Source organism: Durio zibethinus, chromosome 15 (genome assembly GCF_047325235.1).
Source record: "Durio zibethinus cultivar Kanyao isolate XHJ-2024 chromosome 15, ASM4732523v1, whole genome shotgun sequence".
NCBI lineage: Eukaryota > Viridiplantae > Streptophyta > Magnoliopsida > Malvales > Malvaceae > Durio > Durio zibethinus.
This window is the reverse complement of record NC_143176.1, coordinates 8,431,028-8,454,189: the sequence shown is the minus strand read 5'-3', so window position 1 is coordinate 8,454,189 and position 23,162 is coordinate 8,431,028. Positions and strand designations below refer to the sequence as shown.

General features: G+C 31.5%; 2 protein-coding genes across 9 annotated transcripts; one reads left to right on the top strand and one right to left on the bottom strand.

Moving 5' to 3' along the window:
- The first annotated feature begins 1,587 nt into the window (after positions 1-1,587).
- VLN5 (actin filament bundling protein P-115-ABP protein) lies at positions 1,588-16,622 on the top strand. Of its 4 annotated transcripts, none has more exons than XM_022897666.2 (24): positions 1,588-1,818; positions 2,886-3,014; positions 3,250-3,349; positions 3,691-3,759; positions 3,884-4,120; positions 4,222-4,399; positions 4,512-4,644; positions 4,857-5,019; positions 5,104-5,251; positions 5,402-5,502; positions 6,810-6,965; positions 8,770-8,838; positions 8,935-9,003; positions 9,110-9,247; positions 10,315-10,443; positions 10,673-10,820; positions 10,970-10,980; positions 11,317-11,457; positions 11,707-11,832; positions 11,913-11,978; positions 14,801-15,116; positions 15,195-15,397; positions 15,889-16,080; positions 16,167-16,622. In XM_022897666.2, exons 2-23 carry the CDS (start codon positions 2,959-2,961, stop codon positions 16,000-16,002), a joined length of 2,871 nt encoding a protein of 956 aa, XP_022753401.1. In that variant the 5' UTR covers positions 1,588-1,818; positions 2,886-2,958; the 3' UTR covers positions 16,003-16,080; positions 16,167-16,622. The 4 variants fall into 4 exon arrangements, with proteins under 4 accessions (XP_022753401.1, XP_089600691.1, XP_089600692.1 ...); XM_089744565.1 differs by adding an exon at positions 2,623-2,701 and having other exon boundaries at positions 4,857-5,251; XM_089744566.1 differs by having other exon boundaries at positions 4,857-5,251; positions 15,889-16,072; positions 16,167-16,411.
- A 3,908-nt stretch (positions 16,623-20,530) lies between these two features.
- LOC111302362 (uncharacterized) lies at positions 20,531-22,196 on the bottom strand. Of its 5 annotated transcripts, none has more exons than XM_022898287.2 (2): positions 22,042-22,196; positions 20,531-21,643 (listed from the first exon to the last, which is right to left on the bottom strand). In XM_022898287.2, exon 2 carries the CDS (start codon positions 21,569-21,571, stop codon positions 20,954-20,956), a length of 618 nt encoding a protein of 205 aa, XP_022754022.1. In that variant the 5' UTR covers positions 21,572-21,643; positions 22,042-22,196; the 3' UTR covers positions 20,531-20,953. The 5 variants fall into 5 exon arrangements, with proteins under 5 accessions (XP_022754022.1, XP_022754020.1, XP_089600411.1 ...); XM_022898285.2 differs by having other exon boundaries at positions 20,531-21,614; positions 22,042-22,195; XM_089744285.1 differs by having other exon boundaries at positions 20,531-21,956; positions 22,042-22,194.
- Positions 22,197-23,162: the final 966 nt, after the last annotated feature.

Here is a 23,162-nt window from a genome sequence, read left to right as displayed (position 1 = left end):
TTGGATTGAACACTTAATATGATATTAGATTCGAAATTTTGTTTTATTATTTTTGTCTATTACTCATATTGTTATTTCTTTCAAATTTATCATGCAATAGGGTTTTATCTCTGTATAAACTATACATGATGAGACTTATTAAAATGATCTTACATTTATTAGATATTAGATTTTTTGTGATTATATATTCAAAATTGTTTGGCTTTGTTTATTGTCAATTGTTTTTAAATTGAATGTCTAATCATTTTAATTGAATGTTAATTTATATGATTTGGATTTTTTATTTAATTTCATCTGTATTAAATAGTGTTAATGTCATACATGTTATAGAGTTATAAAAGCATGTGAACCAATATAAAAAATCTATCCTTTGAATTTATTAAAAAAATAAAAAATTTAACTCCTCAACTTAAATTTAAATTGATTAGCATTCAAATAATTTAAATTTAAATTGATTTTTTAAAAATTAATTAAATTCAAATAATTTAAATATTAAATTTAAATAACCTTAATTTGACATGAATCAAACATTTATTCAAACTCAAAATCATCCAAAATTTCTTAGACTTGAACGATCCAAAATGAGTGCCACTCAATTGTCATCTTATTTGATTACGACTGTAATAGTATAAACTAGGTTGTGAATTGTTGAAGGAAACAATAAAAATCATTGTTAGACTAGAAATGTAGAATGAAAGTTGTCAAGTGTTGAATGTTAGCAGAAGAAAAGGAAAATGGGAGGAAGAGAAGCATAAAAGCAGCAAGCAGAAAGAGAAGAAAGGGCCAAACAATTAGTGATAAGCCCCACCTTAACTTTTTATGGCCGGTCACCGACTCTTTCCTTTTTCCACTGCTGACAAAGCGGAACTGACCTTTTTCTCACCATCAACGCTACCATTAAACTTTAGTCTTTCTCGGACCAATTCCTTTTAAATATTTTTTTTTAATTCAAATTTTCTTAATTCTAGATTAATTCTTTTTTAATTACATAAAATAAAAAAATCTAATAAAGAAAATAAGTATCCATGTTCTTACGAAACACAAAGATTCTGAGATGATCATCATCAGCGTCAACAACGACGAGAACAAATTCTGTCTGTAAAACAATGAAAAGGCCATAAAGAAAGGTAATAACCCTTTTAATCTTTTTTATACTTTCTTTGCATTTCTAATCTTCTTTTTTTTTTTTTTGAGGTTTTTACTGTTCCATTGAAAACCCAATTTCTAATAATTATGAAACGGTAAATGTAATTTATCTAAACAAAACAAATCCCAAAACTTAAAATGAAAGATAAAAAAAAAAAAAAAAAAAGAAGCATGAATGAAGCAGCAAATTTTAACCTGTTGATGACAAAAGGAATCAACCCCACAATCCTAAATTTTTCGGCTTTGTTTTACTGTACTTTGATGGATCTTTAAATATTTCTACCTGCATTATTAATAATAAACTTTTTTCACTGTATAAATGAGATTTATTATTAATTAATTAATTATTCATTAGATTTTACAGTTCATTTTGAGTTACTTTGGCTTGTTCTTTTGGGTTGCCATTAGTGATAAGCACGCCTGGCACTCATCATTCCCTCCAACGCCCAAGCCCTTTACCCTTCTCTTTCTTTCTTTCTCTCTCCAACTTTTCTCTCTCTACAACTCATGCTTTCTTTCTCCCTCCCTAAAACTTCTATTCCAATTCTCTCTTTTTCAATCTCAGATTTTTAATCTTGAAACACTCTAATATTATTTTTGTCTATTTTTTGTTCAATTTTTTTTTTTGATCTGGGTTCTGGGTTGGTTTCATATTATCATCTTCAACACCAGGTATTTTTTAAAAAATATTTTCACTTTTTGTGGATATTTGGAATTTGGGTATTTAGAATTAATGTTCTATCTGCTAAATTCAAGAAGATATATAGTTTAATCAATGACTTTTCTGGGTTGTTGAGCTTTGCAAAGTTTGAACGTTTTTATGTTTTTGGGTTGTTTTGTGTTATGCCTTTGTTTTTGGTTTGTAAAGATTTGATCTGATTTGTTGATGATGTGTTGGGACTTAAAAGTGCAGCCCATCTTGGATGAATTAACTTCATTTTACTTTTGCCTGATTTTTGCCTTGTAGGCACTGGTTATAGGGACCGTGGTTTATCATTGTTTTTGTTCCTCTGGTGTGAATTTCAATAATATATGGTCTTTCTGTCACTTTCATGACATTGAATTTCGATACATAGGAAATTGTAAAATCTGTAACAAGGAGTTAGAATGTTGGAATTCCAATATATTTAGAAAATTCTTTCTGGATATCTGGAACATGGTATCATTAGGACTGGACAGCTAAGCAAGTAGTCTGCTTTGTCAAGTGGGAACCCCTGGGAGCCTAAACTTGGTCTTAGCGGATCTATTTGGCTGACCTATATGCAATTTTAAAATTTTGTCTTTTAGTTGATCTTATGTCAGCCAACTAAAATTACTTATAAGGTTTAAAATGGGAGTAAGAATTTCAAAGAGAGCTGATTAAGAGAAGCAAAAAGGCATTATAACCAGTTAGAACTAGGGATTACAAGTCTGTAATGCCTTAACTGATTCCAACTGTTTAAGATTTAATTGCTGATATGTCTCTCCTCTTACCAGCTATTAGCTACTTTGCTCTTCTTGTTAGCTGGTAAGCGCACCAGGAAAGAATTGAACACTGCAACCAATCAGGAATTAGGTGTAACCTGGATTCTGTAATCTACTTATTTGAATTTTGATTCATAAATTTGATCACCTTTTCAACAGCAATACCATGAACAGTGTTCTGAGGGAGCATTGTTTTTTCTTTTCTTTATATTCTCTTCCTGTGTTAATTTATTTATCTATTTCATACTCAATAAATGCTGCCAATCATTTTTCAGGTTAATTCTATTTCTTGCCTCCAGCTTAAGACCTAGAAGATCAAAACATTAAATTTGAAGCTGCATAAATAGTATGGCAGTTTCCATGAGAGATTTAGATCCAGCTTTCCAGGGAGCCGGGCAAAAAGCGTATCCTTCACTTTTTGAAACTTGCAGTGTTACATGGATCATCATTGTGATTATTTACTGGTCTTTAGATCGATAGTCTTAAAGTATAATTTTTTCTAGTAAATTTCGGTTGTACATTTAGTGTAGGGAGACAAATTAGAGAATGCAAACAACTATCACATCTTCTGCTGTTTTAATCTTGGGTATGCTTTTGAGTTGCTCATCTTCATGAATTATTCTCCTTAACAGTGTGCAGTGGAATTGAAATCTGGCGCATTGAAAACTTCCGCCCTGTTCCTGTTCCAAAGTCATCTTATGGCAAATTTTTCACAGGGGATTCCTATGTTATTTTGAAGGCAAGTTATTTTGTTGGGAAGTATCAAATTGGATTTTTACATGTTGCATGTTTCTTTTGGCACCAAAATTTGAAGCTTGTGAACTTGTTATTATTATTATCTTTAATGGGACTGCTAAAAGGCCATGGTAATGGAGAAAAGAGTCTGTTAGAGGCTTTAATGATAAACTTTGCCAGGTCTTAAGAATTTGGCTGATGCTGTTGTTTCATTTCCATTGGTGTTATGCATAAAAATTGAGTACTTATATGTTACTAGATTATACTTCTGGTTTGAGGCTCTAATATACATCCAAGTTCTCATTCTCTGATTATGTACTTTAATATAACTATTTTTTGGTGCAGACAACTGCCTTAAAAAGTGGTGCTTTACGTCATGATATCCACTACTGGCTGGGTAAAGATACAACTCAGGTAAATCTTGTTCCCAAAATTTTCTTTTTACTTTTTCAACTCTTAACATTTCAGCAAGTAATAGATTGAATTTTGAACTAAAAAACATCAGATCAATTTTGTGACCACAACTTGTTTAACATAGGATGAAGCTGGTGCAGCTGCTGTCAAGACCGTTGAACTTGATGCTGCTCTTGGAGGGCGTGCTGTTCAATATCGTGAAGTGCAGGGTCATGAAACTGAGAAGTTTCTTTCCTATTTCAAGCCATGTATCATACCCCAGGAAGGTGGAGTTGCGTCTGGATTCAAACATGTTCAGGAAGAGGAACATAAGACACGTTTGTTTGTGTGTAGAGGCAAACATGTTGTCCACGTAAAAGAGGCAAGTCTTTGGACCTCATTGATCTTTTAAGGACTGAAGATTCTCATCTTGAGTATGATTTAATCCTTTTTCTTTCTAAAGTTGATGACGTGTCGTGGCAGGTTCCTTTTGCTCGATCCTCACTCAACCATGATGACATCTTTATACTGGATACCAAGTCTAAGATTTTTCAATTTAATGGTTCCAATTCATTAATCCAAGAGAGGGCAAAAGCCCTAGAAGTTGTCCAATACATTAAAGATACTTATCATGACGGGAAATGTGAGGTAGCTGCCATTGGTGAGTAAACTAACAGATTCAGATCATGAAGAAAGAGAAGAGTAAGATGAATGGAGTGACAAGTGGATAATTGTGTACAAACTAATGATTTCTATCTAATTACTCTATGCAGAGGATGGAAAGTTGATGGCTGATGCTGAAACTGGAGAATTTTGGGGATTCTTTGGTGGCTTTGCTCCACTTCCAAGGAAGACTGCTAGTGATGAGGACAAGACCGTTGAGTCTCATCCAACCAAGCTATTGAGGTAAAATTTTGTCTTGGTTTGGTGGTATGCTGTTGGTCAACCGATGTTAGCTTGATTACCTCTACAAATGCAATTTTTCTCTCTCTAAATTGGTCAATGAGTTATCTTTCGTGGAAAGAAAAGTACTTCTGTATTTAGTAAATTTTTTTTTTGTGCTATTATAATTTTGTATTTTGAAAATTTTTCTCATTGGATTATATTGGCTTTTCAAGTGTTGAGAAGGGGCAGGCCAAGCCTGTTGAGGCTGATTCCTTGACAAGAGAGTTGTTGGACACTAATAAATGCTATATTATGGATTGTGGGTTAGAAGTCTTTGTTTGGATGGGAAGAAATACATCTCTTGATGAAAGAAAGAGTGCAAGTGGAGCAGCAGAGGTAATAACTTTCTAAGGTGATTTAGACCAACTTTTATTTGGATTTCTCATTCACTCCTTTTGCATTGTTGATGTCACTGAGCAGGAGTTAATCTGCAGTTCTGATAGACCGAAATCCCACATAATTCGTGTAATTGAGGGATTTGAGACTGTTATATTTCGGTCGAAGTTTGAGTCCTGGCCCCAGGTGACCAATGTTGCTGTTACTGAGGATGGTAGAGGCAAAGTTGCTGGTCGGTAACTGAAATATCTTGCAATATTGTTGTCTTTGCAGTATGAATTATCCTTGCTTGAGATTTTTATTGTTTTAGCTATCAAATAATTATTATTACCATTGTCAACTTGAAAAACTTATCATTAACATATTTTAATGGTTTTTGTAGCTCTTTTACAACGCCAGGGGGTGAATGTCAAGGGTCTTTTAAAAGCTGCTCCGGTGAAGGAAGAACCCCAACCACATATTGATTGCACAGGAAATTTGCAGGTATATTTTTACTTACTTTTGTATGGATATTCTGTGTGCTGAATCTTTGTATGTATCTAGATCCCTTATTGCCTTGCTCCCTCTAGACATTGGAGCTAGAAATTTTGTCTCGGGGGAATGTTCCAATGAGATTAAAGTAATATATATTTGAATAGGATTAAAGTAGAAGCAAAAACTGAAAACACTAAATTCAGATAGTAAAGTAATTGCATGGAAAATGATAAAATCCTTTTTTTTTTTTTCCTGTTATTAACTAAGTAAGAAACTGGTTACCAAAATATATGATATCAATTTGTTTATTTTATTTGATTGGAAAGAAAAAAAATTCATAATATGAGTTAAAAGATTATGTGCAATAATATTTATATTATACAAAGGTTAAAAAAAAGATTTACCTTTGAGGTTGTTACACTGAAGATCAGCAGCCATTCCAAGCTCTTGAAGAACATTACTAGCTCATCTTTTTGGTTCCAATGAGGGGTTTATATCTTTGTAAAGTGTTTTTTTATTGTTCTGTCTTTAGACTTGTTACATCTTGCTTCAACATATAGCAATCTTTGTTCTTATATATCAGGTTCCTTTGTGCTCTATTTATATTAAAAAAAATTTACTTATCCCAAAAAAAAGGTAAAAAAATATCAAGTTAATAATTGGGTATAATAAATTATGAATTACTATAATATTTATAAATTTCCCATAGAGGGGCTATATTAAAAATTTTTTGGGGGTGCCAAAATAAGATTTTACCCCTTTCTTAGTTGGGAATACATCTTACTTGTTGAATCTTCAAAAGCTAGGGGAGGTGATCCCTGCCAGGCCCTCCTAGCAAAATCTTATGCATTTAAGCAGGTATTTATGTTTCCTTTTTCGTAGTTAATGAGTGATACTGGTTACTTTTTATATTTTACCTAAACTAATACATACATGCATACATACCTGCATACACACACACACACACACATTGAGGAAATGGTTGAAGTTTTTGTTTAGAAAGCTTGGGTATCATCATATACATGTACATACAGAGACACCCTCAAAAAAAGTTCAAAAAAAAAAAAAAAACTATAGAGCCTATGATTATTCCCTGGACAATCACAGTTTTAATTTTTTTTGTAATGCTCTATGAGTGTTTTGAATCTGCATTCAATGGGCAATCTCTCTCCCCATATATATATATATATGCTAACTATGATTGGATTGAGTGGCAGTGATGCTTTTCTCTCAATACTATGGACATATTATATGTAGCATATTGACCATGAGTTTAATGCCAGTTTACTGATGGTAGCATTGATCTGGCTGCGCAGGTTTGGCGTGTGAATGGTCAGGAAAAAGTTCTCCTTCCAGCTTCTGATCAGTCAAAATTTTACAGCGGAGATTGCTATATTTTTCAGTATTCCTATCCTGGAGAAGACAAAGAAGAGTATCTTATAGGAACATGGTTTGGAAAGCAGAGTGTTGAGGTGGTTAAACATTATTTAACTGTTTTTTTTCTCTCAATTCCTAAAATTGTTGAGTTGAGTGCCATTATGCTTTCAACCATAGATTCTGTGCCTGTATTATGAAATATCATTATGAATGACTGACTTTTTACTTTGATATGTTTTGGAAGTTGCATTAGAGATCATCATTCTGTTTCTGTTGCTTGCTTTAGTTCTCTCCGGTGGAACTTTTCTTCTTTTTCAAATTTTCCTTTTAAACATTTTTTGTTTAACTATTATGAACTTCTGCAGTTCTAATTACTGAATGAAGCTGAGTTTTTCCAACTCAAAATTGATAGAAAGGACAGCTGCAGAAATTAGTAATTTGTTGGTCCAAGTTTGAATTTGATCCCTCTACTACTTCAATTTGACAATTTTAGTCCCTCTACTTCAGTTTTGATGTTATCAATTGTCCTTAAATTGAGTTTCAATAAATGCATAAGGATTAAATTCATTATAATTGGGTAGGGGGACTAAAATGGCCAAATAGAAGTAATAAAGGGACCAAATTCTGAAATTTGACCCAATTTTTTGATAAAGAGAAAAGGAAATTAATAATTTTGGATGTCTGGATCTGTTGTTTCCTTTTCCTTTCATTATGAATTTCATCTTTTGATGCCTTTGCAGATGATTATGAACCAAAAAATACTTTGTAGCAATGTAGAATGGTTAAGTTTAATCCAAGTTCTTATCTATGTAGAATCTGATCAGCTTTAAGGCTCTCTCTATTTTTTAATGTTTACAGCTCAGATGATACAAACCTGCTGCTTTCCACATTTGAGTATCAAGAATTTGTGGAAACATAAAATGGAAGATGATCAAGCTAAAGCCCTGTTTGGGATTATTAATCATTTGTCTGCATATTATTATCTTGAGTGTTATGCATTTTTTAATTCTAAATATGTAAAATCATTAAGCTAATGTCTGCAAGTTGGAATAGAAGCTTTTGCGAGTCAGTTCTTGTCAATTGACTGAATAGAAGGCTACTATAGTCTATTGTAAATGTGGCACTTGGGCTAGTCAGTTTTGGAGTTGTGTGATTTCAGGTATTGACTTTCTTGATCATTTCAGAATTTGGGCTTTGACTTTTTGACTCATTTAGATAGGTTGTGTTGGTTTCTTGGATCTGGTTTTGCCACATTTACTTTGCTTGATAGCAATCAAGGTTTTTTCTATGTCAGTTGAATTCATATTGTTTGATTGACCAGGTTTGAGTTGGTGACTTCTAGAGTAAATTTGGATTGGGTCTGGTTTGGTTTTTGATGCATTTAATGAGTCATTTGGATTGGGTCGAAATTTGCCACTTCTCTCTGCTATGATATTCTGATAAAGATCAATTACAACATTCGCTATGCATGTGGGCTTGATTCATGATGTGATCATGGGGAAACTTGTTTATATTGTCTAAATTTGATCAGTATACCTTGTCTTAATGGTGAGTCCCTTTACACTTATAGAACAATCATGAAAAGTTATGTAATTGGAATTAACATTAGAAAATAAGCTTAATTGTTAAGCATTCTGCTCGAGGCAACATTGCTTGTGAATAGAGCAAACTTATTTGTTTTAAACTTTTTGTCTTTGATTAGATGGTGTCCTTTTTAAGCATCTTCTTCTGTGATTATTTATCACCATTTACAGCGAACACATATATGTACCATGGATGTGACTTTTCCTTCTATACCTATATCTTATTTGCCATGTGTTTGTATTTATCATGCTATATTTTTGTACAATGCTTGTATTATTGTTGTTAGTTTACTAATTATGCATTTTTGCTTAACAGGAAGAAAGAGTTTCTGCTGTCTCTTTGGCAAGCAAAATGGTTGAATCGATGAAGTTCCTGGCTGCCCATGTAGTTTTCTTTTACCTAGAGCGTTGTTGTATTGCTGAAGTTATTGTTTCTATACCTTTCTATTTTTCTTCTCACGGTATCTTATCTGATTATCAGGCTCTAATCCATGAAGGAAGTGAACCGATTCAATTCTTTTCAATCTTCCAGAGCTTTATTGTGTTTAAGGTTTGAGGAATTTTTATTTGTAAATTTTACTTCTTTCAATGGATGCTCATACTTATACTTTGAGGTTTTCTTTAGATGACTAGTTCAATTATGTAAAATTCGTCAGGGTGGTATTAGTAATGGATACAAGAATTACATTGCTGAGAAAGAAATCCCAGATGGGACATACACGGAAGATGGTGTTGCACTGTTTCGAGTACAGGGTTCTGGACCTGATAACATGCAAGCAATTCAAGTTGAAGCAGTATGTCCCAAGTTTTTATCTACTATATATTTGTTTCCTTCGGAACTCTTAACCAGTATGATTCTGATAGAATTATTATTTTTGTGGGAGAAGGTGTAACATTTCCAATTGACTATGGTCTGGTAGTCATTTTGTTGCTTCTGATTTGATCAAAGGTGACTAGACCATGTTCTACCTTTTCTGTGTGTTTGATCTATGGCATCCCTCTGTGGTTTGCACGCATTATCCACCTGGGGAGAAATAACAAAATAACTCAAAGGGGCAGATAAGATAAATTTAGAACAACATTCCCTAAACGGCTTTACTAGCTGCGGATTATGAGTAATGCTATATTAATCTGCTAAAGTTTAGCTTAAAAAGAGTTGAACTCAACATAAAAACCTTGGTTGCCCCTGACTTAACCCAATTAGAGAAAATAAGGTTACAATTCTATCTGATGAATGTTGTTTAATCATCATTTTTTTCATTGGGCCTCCCTTAGGGGTTTTCCCATTCAAACTTTCCATTTATGTTTTAAAAGGTTTAAATTGGTCCTTATTTTGAAAATCAGGTGCAAAGGTTTACGGCATCAGATGCTATAGGAACATGAAAGCTTGAGTCCCTAAAAAGTTGCAAGTACTTTTACCTTTATGCATCATATAAAATGGATAGATACATATTAAAATTGTTCCATTGTGGTTGGATGCTTTTTAAATGAATTCAGATATGATGTTTATTTAATAAAAAACCAGAAAGGGATGGAGGAGGGGGAGGGAAATTGTATGCAAAATCTGTGGAATTTAAAGTATAACTCTAATCAGGGTATGTAATCAGTCGATGTCTATATTGTTATTGACTTTTCATACAATATGTATCTGAAACTTCACCTCATTTAATTTAAACCATGATACTGTCAAAGAAGTCCTTGTATTCTACTTAGCCTTCATTTGGGGATCAATTGTGTATTTTTAATGGTTGCATTTATATTTTTATTTTTAAATCCAATTATTTGTTCTGCAGTATATTTATTTTGTGTACAGAATGGAACTTATGCTCTTTTCCCTTTTTCTTTATTTAACTTCTATCAGGTCGCGTCATCTTTGAACTCCTCCTACTGTTACATATTACATAGTGGTTCCACTGTCTTTACATGGGCTGGAAACCTAACTTCCCCAGATGACCAGGGGCTTGTTGAGAGACAGCTAGATCTCATAAAGGTTCGATGTGTATTTTTAGGCAACTTCCTCAGAACTTGATTTAGGCTTGATGGAATAGTAAGGCTAAGTGGATAGGTTGCATTTATTTGTATTGGATATTATGAATCACTTTAGATTCGGTTATTTGAGTTGTCAATTTGGGTCTTTAAGTTTCTATTCATGTTTATGTCTAATTGGTGGGGTTCCTTTTTGTTTTTTTTGCTTATGATACCCTTTTGATTATCTCCAGCCTAATTTACAACCCAAGCCACAAAAGGAAGGATCAGAATCTGAGCAGTTTTGGGAGTTACTAGGAGGAAAATCTGAATACCCAAGTCAAAAGATTTCAAGGGAACCTGAAAGCGATCCTCATCTATTCTCTTGTACATTTTCGAAAGGTATTGGTAACTCTTTCTGATGGTTAGAAGGTTTTACTTCATGGTCTCTTAAATCTAGAAATGTAAATTTTTAATTTGTAGTTGTAATTTTCTAATTCCTTATCTTTCTTCATTGTCATGGTAATTACGAATTGCACTCCAATCTGCAGGGAATCTGAAGGTGTGTATCTACTTTTCAGCTACTTCTAAACCCACAGTATAGACCATGTTTTATGTGGTTTGAATTTTTAATTTCCTATATATTGGTTCTGACAGCATAACCATTTATCAAATCTCTTTGTAACTTTATATGTACCATCCGGTTATGGCTCATGTTAGCACAGCTCATAAATGTTAAGTGCGCTTAATTTTTGTTGTATTGCAACAATATTATGAATATAATGCTTTGAACTTATTGGCATTATATTGCAGAAAAAAAGGCTAAAATAAGGAAAACAATGTTGTACCTTCTTGTCTTTTATCTGCACCCTTGGTTTGAACTGAAGTTCTATTGCAGGTGATGGAGATATATAACTTCAGCCAGGATGATTTGATGACTGAAGATATATTCATCCTAGATTGTCACTCAGACATCTTTGTCTGGGTTGGACAACAGGTGGATACCAAGAATAAATTGCAGGCCCTGACTGTTGGTGAGGTAAGATCAACTGGTTGCATAGAAGGTGGAAACTATAGTTAAGCTCTCCTTTTTAAGGGTATTATTTTCACTCATCGACAAATTATGGATGTCTAGTAGCACTATATTTATTTTAAGTCATAAAACTTCAAAAGATGTAAATTGACTTGTCCCTAATGGTTAATTGGTACAATGTCTATTAAGAATTTGAAATAGCTTGTGCTTGGTTCTGCAATGTGTGTTCTTACCTTTCCTTCTGTTGTTGCACAGAAATTTCTTGAGCATGATTTTCTCTTAGAAAATTTATCTCGTGAGGCTCCAATATACATAGTCATGGAAGGGAGTGAACCACCCTTCTTCACGCGTTTCTTCACATGGGATTCTGCAAAGTCCACGGTAAGTGTGTACCACTGCATGAGATGCGGTCATGGTTGATTTATCTTTGCAATGCTCTTAGTGTTTTTATTTGCTTGCAGATGCATGGAAACTCATTTCAAAGGAAACTTACCATAGTAAAAAACGGGGGTACACCAATAACAGATGTAAGACTTCATTTACTCTTTCAGATTAGTAGAACTTTCTCTGCTCTTTATATTGAGCGATCACTATGCAAGCGCAAAGTTGTACATTTACATGATGTATCATGACTTCTAGGCTATAGATATTGAATATATTTTCTTAAGTCTCACATGATAATTTTAGAAAGGAACCCTTGCATGTTCTGTCTGCCAAAGAACTACCCCTTAAATTAAAAAAGAATAGTTTTCTTTCGACTTGTTGCATCTGAGACTGATTTTTTTCTATTAATGCATGCATCACCTTGGTAATACAGCTATAATCAGAGAGATTTGAAACAGTTGTTAAGAATAGGCAGCTCCAAAGAGTCTTTCTTTAAATTACTTTCTGTAAAATGTAAACTGTCCATGATATGGTATGTTCAGAAGGAATAAATGTTTGTGGTGATCACTACTAACATGTTTATTAGTTATTTGTTTGGCACATGTTTGATGTTCTTCTTTTGCTGTTTCTTTGTGAAAAAAAAAGGTGTGGATGCATCTTTTTTTTTTTTTTTTCCTTATTATCCTTTTCCCCCTTTTCTTTTCCAAAGGATAAAAGGGGGGTGATCAGGTTAGTTGTGTTATATGTGAAAGCTAAAATGCTGACATAAGAGGTTTGCAGGAGAAGTATCTTCTAGAAATGATTACTTCAAATTGTCTTCTTGATATTTTTTGTTATATAATAGCTGTAGCTGCAGCTGCAGCTGCAGAATATAGTGGTGCTGCTGTTTGCACTCTTCAGCTCTTCTCTTTCTTTCTCTGGTTCAGAATGACAGTCATTGTTTTAACTGAAGTTTGGCAGGTAGTGAGGGTGCCAAAAACACTGCCAACTATATTCCCTTTGTTTAGAAGCTATCATGAATGAGAACTTTGTATTTTGGGTCTTGTAGAGGAATTTCTTTTGCTTGTTGTGTAGGATGTATGCAATGGTAAGGAGAATGGATTCAGTGTTTTTGCAACTTTGCAACAGTTGTTAAATTTAAAAAGAGATAGCAAGGGAGAAAGGAGTTGTGTAGAAAAGAAGAGAAGAGCTGTGAAGATGTGCTATAAAAGTAATAGTGGGATGTGGACATTAACCATAAATGATTACACTTGCTAGTAGAACAGCTGCTTATTGCCATCCTGCAGCTCACACCTAGATCAAACTTTTCATTACAAAGTAATAGCCAATGACGTGAACATAATATCTGGATAACTCAGGCTGATTTGTGTTTTGAAAGAAATGAATACAATCAGTATGGGTAGTATTTAGTAAAAAATGTGGGGAGTCTGTATGATTGGTTATTAATAGGGGGGGCAGAAAACATGGCTTTTTCTGATAGGAGAAACAATAATAGAAATAATAGTAATTCAAACAAACTCTGGTGTCCAGATGCAGTGGGAACATTAATTGAAGAATGAAGATCTATGTTAGTGATCTTTCCATCATGCAGTGGTGGAGGCATCGTGATTGGAATGGATAAATGCTTAAATATTGTACCAGATTGGTTTGTTCCAGTCTGTTTTTTGCATCATTGTGTCATTAACCTAGATGTACAAATATACGAGTGCAAGTGAGAGAGACAGGTACGATGAAGTTTTCGTACTAAATAGTGTGGAGAGATATGGTGAGGTTTTGGTGGAATTTGTGTAGCTTACTGTCCCTTCCAGTTTTTGCTTCATCACTTCAGAATATAGTGCCATAGATTGGTGTGAAACAATGTCCTTTATAATCATTAATGAGAGGCATGCACTTACTCAAACCAAAAAATAGTCGTCCAAAAAGAAAAAAAAAGAAACATAGAATCTCAAAGGTATCTGGTAGTAATTCATAAAATTCCTTTCATATCAAAATTTGGATGATTCTCTGCAGTTTCTTTTTTAGTTTGGCTTTCGTTTTCCTGATATGGAAAATGCTTCTCTTGAAAGTCATGAAGTTTAATTAAACAGAAAACCTAAGGTATTAATGATTGGTGAATGTACTGATATCATGCAAAACCAAATGAGAAAAATTATAGATGCGGAAATCAAGTAGTTATTAGTTTGATTCATATGATGCTTTTCCATTCAGTGATCTTATTTTTAGTTTAGTGTTTGATAGAATTAGTTCAACATATTCCTTTTAATATTAATTAGGGTGTGTACATAAGTAACAACTTTGTTAGGCCATAAGGGTTTTTAAGAACAAGATATTGGGTTGAAAGGGATGAGTAAGTGGAATGGTTGTTCATTTCTATCTTCTTTTTTTTTTTTTTTTTTAAGTTCAAGGTTTTTAGGCTGGGAGGCAAATTTTGTCATAAGCAGTTCTTAGTCCTCACAACTGAACCAAGTATGATTGGTTTGTCAGTTTAGAGGTTTACAACAATTATGTTGATCTGTATATAGTGTCGGATCCATAAATTCAAACTACTTTTATGCTTGATGCTAGTTAATTTGCGTGTACTCTGCAAAAAATTTGTTTGACCTATTTAAAAAAGAACAAATAATTAGCAGATCCATAAAACTAATATTAAATATAGTAATAGTGTCATGACTTCTGAAAAAATTAATCAAATGATTCTCTGAAAAAAGAATTAATGGTTATTTTGATGCAACATGTTTTTTATTGTTTAGTTAAACATTTAACAATTTGGTGGCCGAAATTGTTTTACGGTTCAAATGAAACAAATGAACAAACTAAATTGGATTTACTTTTTCCTTCAAGCCCTTTCATTCATTGATTAGGTACATCTGCGCATGTGCGTCTGATTTTTTTTTTGTTCTTGTTGATACTTTTACTGTCCTCTCTAGAGTTAATTCTCTGATTTAACTTCTTATTGTATGTTTAGAAACCCAAGCGGAGAACACCTGTATCACATGGAGGAAGGTCTAGTGTGCCAGACAAATCACAACGTTCCAGAAGTATGTCCTTCAGCCCTGACCGAGTTCGTGTGAGGGGAAGGTCTCCTGCGTTCAATGCACTAGCAGCTACATTTGAGAATCCTAATGCTAGGAACCTTTCTACTCCACCAATGGTTCGAAAACTCTACCCAAAATCTGGGACCCCGGATTCTGCGACAAAGTCTGCTGCTATAGCAGCTCTTACCGCAACTTTCGAACAACCACCATCAGCTCGAGAGACTATCATACCTAGATCTGTGAAATGTATGCAATTTTTGAATTTTGAGATAAATTTATGTTATTTTCATATTTGTACTCAAGTACATTTCTTTCATGGTGAAGTGAGCCCACCGACACCCAAATCAACACCAGAGCCTAACTCCAAGGAGAAATCCATGAGCAGCAGACTAGAATCCCTCACTATACAGGAAGATGTGAAAGAGGGTGAAGCTGAAGATGAGGAAGGTCTTCCAATATACCCTTATGAACTTCTTAAGATAACATCAACAGATCCTGTTTCTGAAATAGATGTGACCAAGCGAGAGGTAAATTTTAAGATGGTATTTTGTATTAGTTAAAGATTATTAGGTTGTTCTAGGTACGGAAGGCAAAAAAATCCGTACACGGGTTCCGGTCCGACCTGATTTTTTAGGGTCGGTTTTTTTTTTTTGAAAATCGGGGGTTGGGTCGGGTAGCATGAAGACAAAGTCGGGGTCTGGTTTTAGGCAAACCCGACCCTACCCGACCCGATATATATATAAAAATAATTTTTTAATTTTTTAATTATATATATATTTATATAATGATATTTTTAAATATTTATATTTAAAAAATAATATTTTATTAATTTCGGATAGGGTCGGGTCGGGTACGGTTTATATAGTGTCGGGTCGGGTTCGGGGCGAGCAAAACCCGCCCCGAACCCGACCCGATGCCAACCCTAGTTCTAGGTTTATATGATTATTGCTTCTCGGAAATTTTTATATTTGAAATATGTATTATTGCTTCTCTGAAATTTTATATTTGAAATATGTAGACTTACCTGTCATCTGAGGAGTTCAAGGAGAAGTTTGGGATGAAAAAGGATGAATTCTACAAGTTGCCTAAGTGGAAACAAAACAAGCTTAAAATGGCTCTTCTACTGTTCTAGGTCTCATTGATGTATCTGCTTTTTCTTCAGACCCCTGCAAATGAGGCTGCAGGTGGAAGAAGACTTGCTTGTAAATCTGTACAAGTTCTTTCCATCAACAAGTTTGGTTTTTTTAAATCACTATTTGTGAATCATTCTAACTGCACTCATTTCTTCGGCTGCAGTGGTAGAAGTCGATTTCTCGAGAGTGAAAGTGACTGCATCAGTGCTTATTTAGCTGCTTCTGCTCCCAGGAAGCTTGTTTCGTCATTGATGGACAAATATTTGGATTTCAACCAATTTTTCCTCATCTGATTGTTTGAATGTCTGACAAATCTTCCCTATTCTCTCTCTTTTTTGTTTTGTTTTGTTCTTGGTTGAGTTAGCTAATTGGTATTCATTATGGTCACAGGGTTGTTGTGAGGTTGCATTTTTGTTTTTTTGTTATCTTTATTTAAAAAAAAGTTATTTAAATAGAGCAATATTAGGGGCTTGCAAATGCAGACTATTTAGGTTGTATTGTACAACTGAGGATGAAAAGTGTGTACAGCAGAGTGTAACAATTAGTTCATTTTCATTTGTTTTTGGGTAATAAAAGTGTGATTTTTTGAAAAAAAAAAAAAGGTCTTTAGGAGTCTTTACATTTGTCATCCTTTTTACTTTAAAAACTGGGAGCTTTTACTTTTGATTGGTGAAAGTAATTTGCTACTGAGGAAAACATTTGTTTCTGAAATGTTATCTGCTATATACAATTTTATTTTTATTTTTATTTGAGTCGAGTTTTAATTTGATTATTGAAATTAAGAGTTCATTATTTTACCAATTGACAGCAATTGTTGATTAGTATATACAATCTTATATATATATATATATATATATATATATATATAGAGAGAGAGAGAGAGACAGATGTTTTTGAATATTAAGCTTAAATTATTAAAAAAAAAAAAAAAAAGGAAAGGCAGTGAATATTGTGTATTGTTCTTTAAACTTGTTTTTTCCGTGCCCCTGCCATTTTGAGATTGGTTGTTTATTCAACAGCGCTTGTGGGTGAGCGGCCTCCATCCCATGAAATATATGTTTTGTAATTTTTAATACTCAGGTATGCAAATGTTCCTTTTTTGTTTTGTACCGTATAAAGGGAATTCTAAAGAATCAGTCTATTCTAGACGGCATAACAAATGGTAGGCATGCATGGACAATGATTTCGAATGCTAACATTCTCCATTTTATATAAAAAAAAAAAAAAAACAATTGCATGAATCTTTGCAATAGAAACTTCAAATTTTATATCAAAACTGAAACACTTTTACAAGAACAATGGTGTTTATATAAGGTCAAATTATGCAATAAATATTTATGTTTTAGCTGAATGGTGGAATTAGTTTTTTTATTTTAATATGTTCAAATTGGATCTTTATACTTTAATTATCGAATTTAATTAAATTTTTAACTGTTTAAGCTTTTTTCAATAAAATTATTGACATAACATTTTAACTTTTTGGACATGATATTTTTGTTTATGTGGTCGTTTACTTGGTTGACATGTAAAGTTTACGTGATCAAAGATAATGACGTGATAAAATTTTTTGATGCATCATTGTTTTTTCACACTAATTTTTTTTAAATTGTACAGTTCATCTTTATACTTTGATTAAATTATAGAATTAATCATTCTATCTCAATATATGTTTAAATTTAATTCTTATTCATCAATTAATTATCGAGTTTAAAGTTTGCCTTAAAATAAGAAAAAGTAAACTAAAATAAAGGATAAAAAAATTTTCAATGTAAATAGATCGGGTTGTAATCAGAATCAATGTATAGGCTAATACATGAGCTATATTAGATCTATCTTATAAAATGGCATCCTTTTAATTGTTATAAAAACAAGAAATTCATTTTTTTTAAAATTTCCTTTTTTCTCCTCTGTCGTCCTCGTTTTTCTCTTATTTTTCTTTACAAGTCTAATTCAATGAACTCATATTTCAATAAGATTTTTAGAAATCATTGATTAAAAATTTAACAATTAAAGAAAAAATTTATCTAAATAACCTGAAAACCGTCAATCCCAAAAACCAATTGTTATTGAATTTTTAAAATTTTTCCAAACCAATCTAAACAAAAAAATTTTCATATTTCCTTAATTTTTTCAATTTTGATTTCCTTTTTTTTTTTTTTTTTGACTTTGATTTCTTGACTTTCACAAATTAAATAATAATAAATTAATAAATAATAAATAAAATATTTTTGGACTTCTAAATTTGGGCTTAAAATCCAATTAATTCAAAAATGATTTTAGAACTTAACATCGAGATGAAATTTGAAACTCATTTAATATCAAAAAAATTTTCGAAACAAATAAAATGTCTAATTGCTCTTATTGTTGATTGTGTATCTGATTTTGTTGATTATGGGTCTTGAACTAACTTTTACATTTTTGTCATTTTAAAAGTTTTTTTATTTTTAATCTTTTTTTTATTTTTTATATTTCAAAAATATTAAAAATAGAAACTAACAAAAAATGAAAAATCAAAATAAATAAATAAAGAAAAGATAAAGAAAAGATATAATTTAATTTATTTTAGGTTTATAATCTAATTTGAGATTAACCCAATTTGTCAAATTAAGTCCAATTAATAATTCAAATATCCAAAAAAATTGTATCTAAATAGAAAAAAATGTCATAGTTGAATTAATAATTTATATTTTTTATATGTTATTTTAGATCAAATCTTAAATTCAATAATTAATTAATGTATACGGATCAAATCTAAATACACATTAAGGTTGAAAGACTAATTTTACCAATTAACTAATGTATAGGAACAAGCCGTATAATTTAAGAAAAGTTGACGTGAAAAAAAGATGACATGTTAAAAAAGTTTATCACATCATCATTTTTTACCACGTGAATTTTACATGTCAGCAAAGTCAACAATCACGTAAGTAAAAATGTCATGTCCAAAAAGTTAAAATGTCATGTCATCAATTTTACAAAAAAAGTTTGAATCGTTAATAATCTGATTAAATTCGACAATTAAATGAATCTAATTGAACATATTAAGATAGAAAGACTAATCTTACCATTTAACTAACACAATATTAAACTAAAATAAAAGCTTACTTAAATGCAGATGTGAGTTCAAATTCATGTTATGGAAGTTATCGGAGTTACTATCGCTGTGTGATATCGTTAGCGTTGTTGTCAGAGGTGATGATCTCAAGAGATTTTGGAAGAGAATTACTTTTTGTCTTTTGTTTTAAATAAAGTTACGAAATCTAAAAGGTAAATTATATATAAATATATTTAATATATTATGGATATATTTGGTACATAAGATTATGATAAGATATGATAAATAACATTATAATTAGGATTAGATTAAATAATATTATTTTATCTTGTGTTTGATGAATACAAAATTGGGATAGAATAATTTATTTATTGGTCAAAATTATCTTTTCTTAAAGTTTATACAATTTAAATTATTGATGTAATTTTTAAGGGTATAATATGACATATAAGTTCATCACACAGATTAAAAATAGTCCTCTCAACTTTGAAATGATTGAATCATCATATACTAAGAGGATTAATTTTTCTTATAATTCTTTTTTTTTCTTTATATATAAATCAAACATACTATAGGATGATTATCATCATATCCTATTCATCATCCTATACATCAAGTATGATCTATAGTCATGTTTAGTACATAAGATTATAATAGGATAAGATAAGATGATATTATAAATAAAATTAGATTAAATAATATCATCCTATTTTGTATTTAATATATGCAATGACTATATAGGATAATTTATTTATTTGTCAAAATTATCTTTTCTCAAAATTTATACAATTGAAGTTATTGATATAATTTTTAAGGGTATAATTGAACATATAAGTTTAATCTCATTAATTAAAAATAAACATCTCCACTTGGAGAGGATTGAATAATCATATCTCAATAAGATATTAATCATCTTTGCAATCCTTATCCTTCTCTTTATATACAAATTAAATATGATATCAAATAATTATTATCCTATTTTATCAATAATTCTATGTATCAAATATAACTTATAAATATAATATAATATAATATATAAAGGTCAGGTTTGGTACACAAGATATGATAAGATAAGATAATATTATAAATAAGATTAAATTAAATAATATCGTCTTATTTTATGCTTGATACATGTAAAAGATATGATAGAATAATTTATTTATCTGTCAAAATTATCTTTTCTCAAAGTTTATATAATTTAAATTATTGATATAATTTTTAAATGTATAATTAGACATGTATGTTTAATCTCATGATTAAAATAATCCTCTCCACTTGAGGAGGATTGAAATATTCTATACCAAATGGATATTAAACCTCCTTATAATCCATATCCCTTTTTTTAGATACAAATTAAACATGATATGTGATAATTATTATCTTATCTTATAAATAATTCTATATATCAAACATGACTAGAAGGTGAGAGTAGAGACATTTTTTTGTTAGAAAACACCGATTCATCTCATATGTCGACGCAAACAAATAACAATGAAATTACATTTAATCTAAAATCATATTGCTTGATTTGAGTATATTTAAATTGGTATCAATACAATTACTCCCTAACTTGACATTAACCAAATATAATGAAGACCAAAAATAACTTTGTTAATCCGTCAACATAAATACAACACTCAGCTCAAAGATGTGCCTTCTTTTCTTTAGTTTGTTTTGATGAACCGCAGCAAGTACTGCTTCACTGCTGCTCTTAATCTTTCATTTTGTCCATCAGTTATACAAAAATTGCAGATTGACAAAATAAAGAGGCAAAACAAGACTATATCTTTGAATTCTTTATGGATCAAATTTCGCCTGTGAAACTGTATAAAAAAGACTGGGCAATCATAGCTATCCAGCCATTGTTCCAGACAGCCCTCACCAGCCTCCTTAACTCAATCGGTTCCATCAAAATCAGGCTGAACCGACTGCTCAAACTCTGCATCCATAATAACACCATCCATAACATGCATAACAAGCTTCCCTCTCCTTAAATCAACCCTGTCTGACTTCACTCCATTAACCACCAGCACTCCTCCTACATCCTTTGAAATGAACAATGTGAACCCCGACAATGAATCATAGGACACCTCTTCATCTGCAGGCACCATGGCTGAATCAAGAGTGCGAGGAACAGCTGAGAAACCTAACACACGAGAGATCACCGCATATGTGTCATTCATCTTTTCCCCAACCAAACTATCGTTCGCGTGTAACCTTAAATCGCGCTCGAAAGCTATTTCCGAAGGGATAAAAACAGTGAAAGCAAGATCTTGGGGTAGCATCTGAATCATCATGTTCCCAAATGTACCAAGTGATGAGTTGCCATTATCAGTGGCTTTAAGAATGTTTACGTTCTTGTGAAAGGGCAATGCTTTATTGCCTACTGCTGCATCTGGAACTTTAAGCATTGAAATGATCATCACCAAGGTACAGCAAAAGCACACCACCAAAAATACAAAAGCAATTGTGTTTTTGAAATTATAACCTCTCCTCATCTCCTTCTTTTTCATGAGAAGCAATAAGTCCGCCGATTTTGGTTGTCTTTCTTGAAATCTATTTACTTGATTGCCAAATAAATCAGACTGGAAGTTGGCGAAAATAGAGTAAAATAAAACCAGAGATAACGTCACAAATTGTCCTTGAACTAGTGGCTGACAAATAGCTTTCTTAGTATCATATTAATTAACAAATTTATAATTCAACTACTAAATTAAAAATTTTCAACATTTACATTTACGATAATTCAGTTGCAATTCTAGATATTAACCCATAATTTAACAACAAAAACAAAAAGGAAAAATTCAAGTAAAACAAAAATTCAATCAAAAAGAAAATTCAAGGAGAGTTCCTTTTCGTCATCAGATTTAGACCCAGAGATCGTATTCAATCCCCTGACTGAAGAGATCAAAACTCGGCCTGAGACAGATTCTGAAATCAAATAATTGCAAAAGAGAAAGGGAAAAGTGAAGAAGTATAATACCTGGTTGGCTGCATGCGACTATGGATATTAAAGAATCAACAAGCATGAAAACCATTCGAGGGTCACTCGAAGATTAAAAGCTTCGGTTTCCAACTGTCATTAATGGTGGGTTTGGCGATGAAAGCCGAAAGGAAAACAGTGTGCAGCGCACTTTTTGAGTCTTTTTTATATATTTTTTCCGTTAAAAATGCACTAAGTTTTGTCGTTTAGCCTGCACGTGCAATTGTCTTGAAAAATGATATGTCGCCAATTGTAGTGGTATTCACAAAGTTTGACATGCACGCCGTTTTGGATTTTATAATTTAAAAATAATATGTTAATTCATATATTTTTTAATATTATAAGAAATAATTTTTTGGTCTACGTTTATATTAAATCTAACCTTACATGAAAGCCAGCACTATTTGTTTGACATATGTCATAACATATCAAGTAACATGAAAATTGAATTAAGTAGAAATTTTTTATTTCAATTTTGAAAAAAGAAGTTATAAATATATATTTATATTTGATGCATCGTAAGTATTATTATAAAAAATCACATAAAGATATTTAATAAAAAAATTAATTATAAATATATTTTTAAGATTAATTGTTATTGTTTCTTAAGATTTTAAAATTTTAAAATTAATTTTTTTTATGAATTATCATTGTGTGATTCAAATGTTTAACATTTATATATTAACAGTGCGTTAAATATAAACTCTATAAATATATATATAAAAAAAAACAAATATTGATTCTTATCTTATAATTTAATTTCTTAAAAACATTAGAGCTCAAAACAAGTTTTTCAAAATAAAAATTTTGTTAAAGTAAAACACAATGTTGAGTCATTTGAACCCATAGTGCTTTTTATGATACCAAAACCCTTTTATTGTTGGTTGTCTAATGAGTTTGATTAAGTGTTTTAGGCTCAACCATTTGTTATCAAGTGATTAACTCAAGTACATGAAGATTTACGTTTAATCAAGTATTAAGGAAAACCTAATATAGAAGATGAAGAAAGTTTTAAAGTGAATGTTACAAGATGTTGTTCAAGAAATTTATTTTGAGGAAGCAAATCAATCTTGATGTGAAGCCAAAAATCAAATATGAGATAAACAACTTTTAAAGGTGGC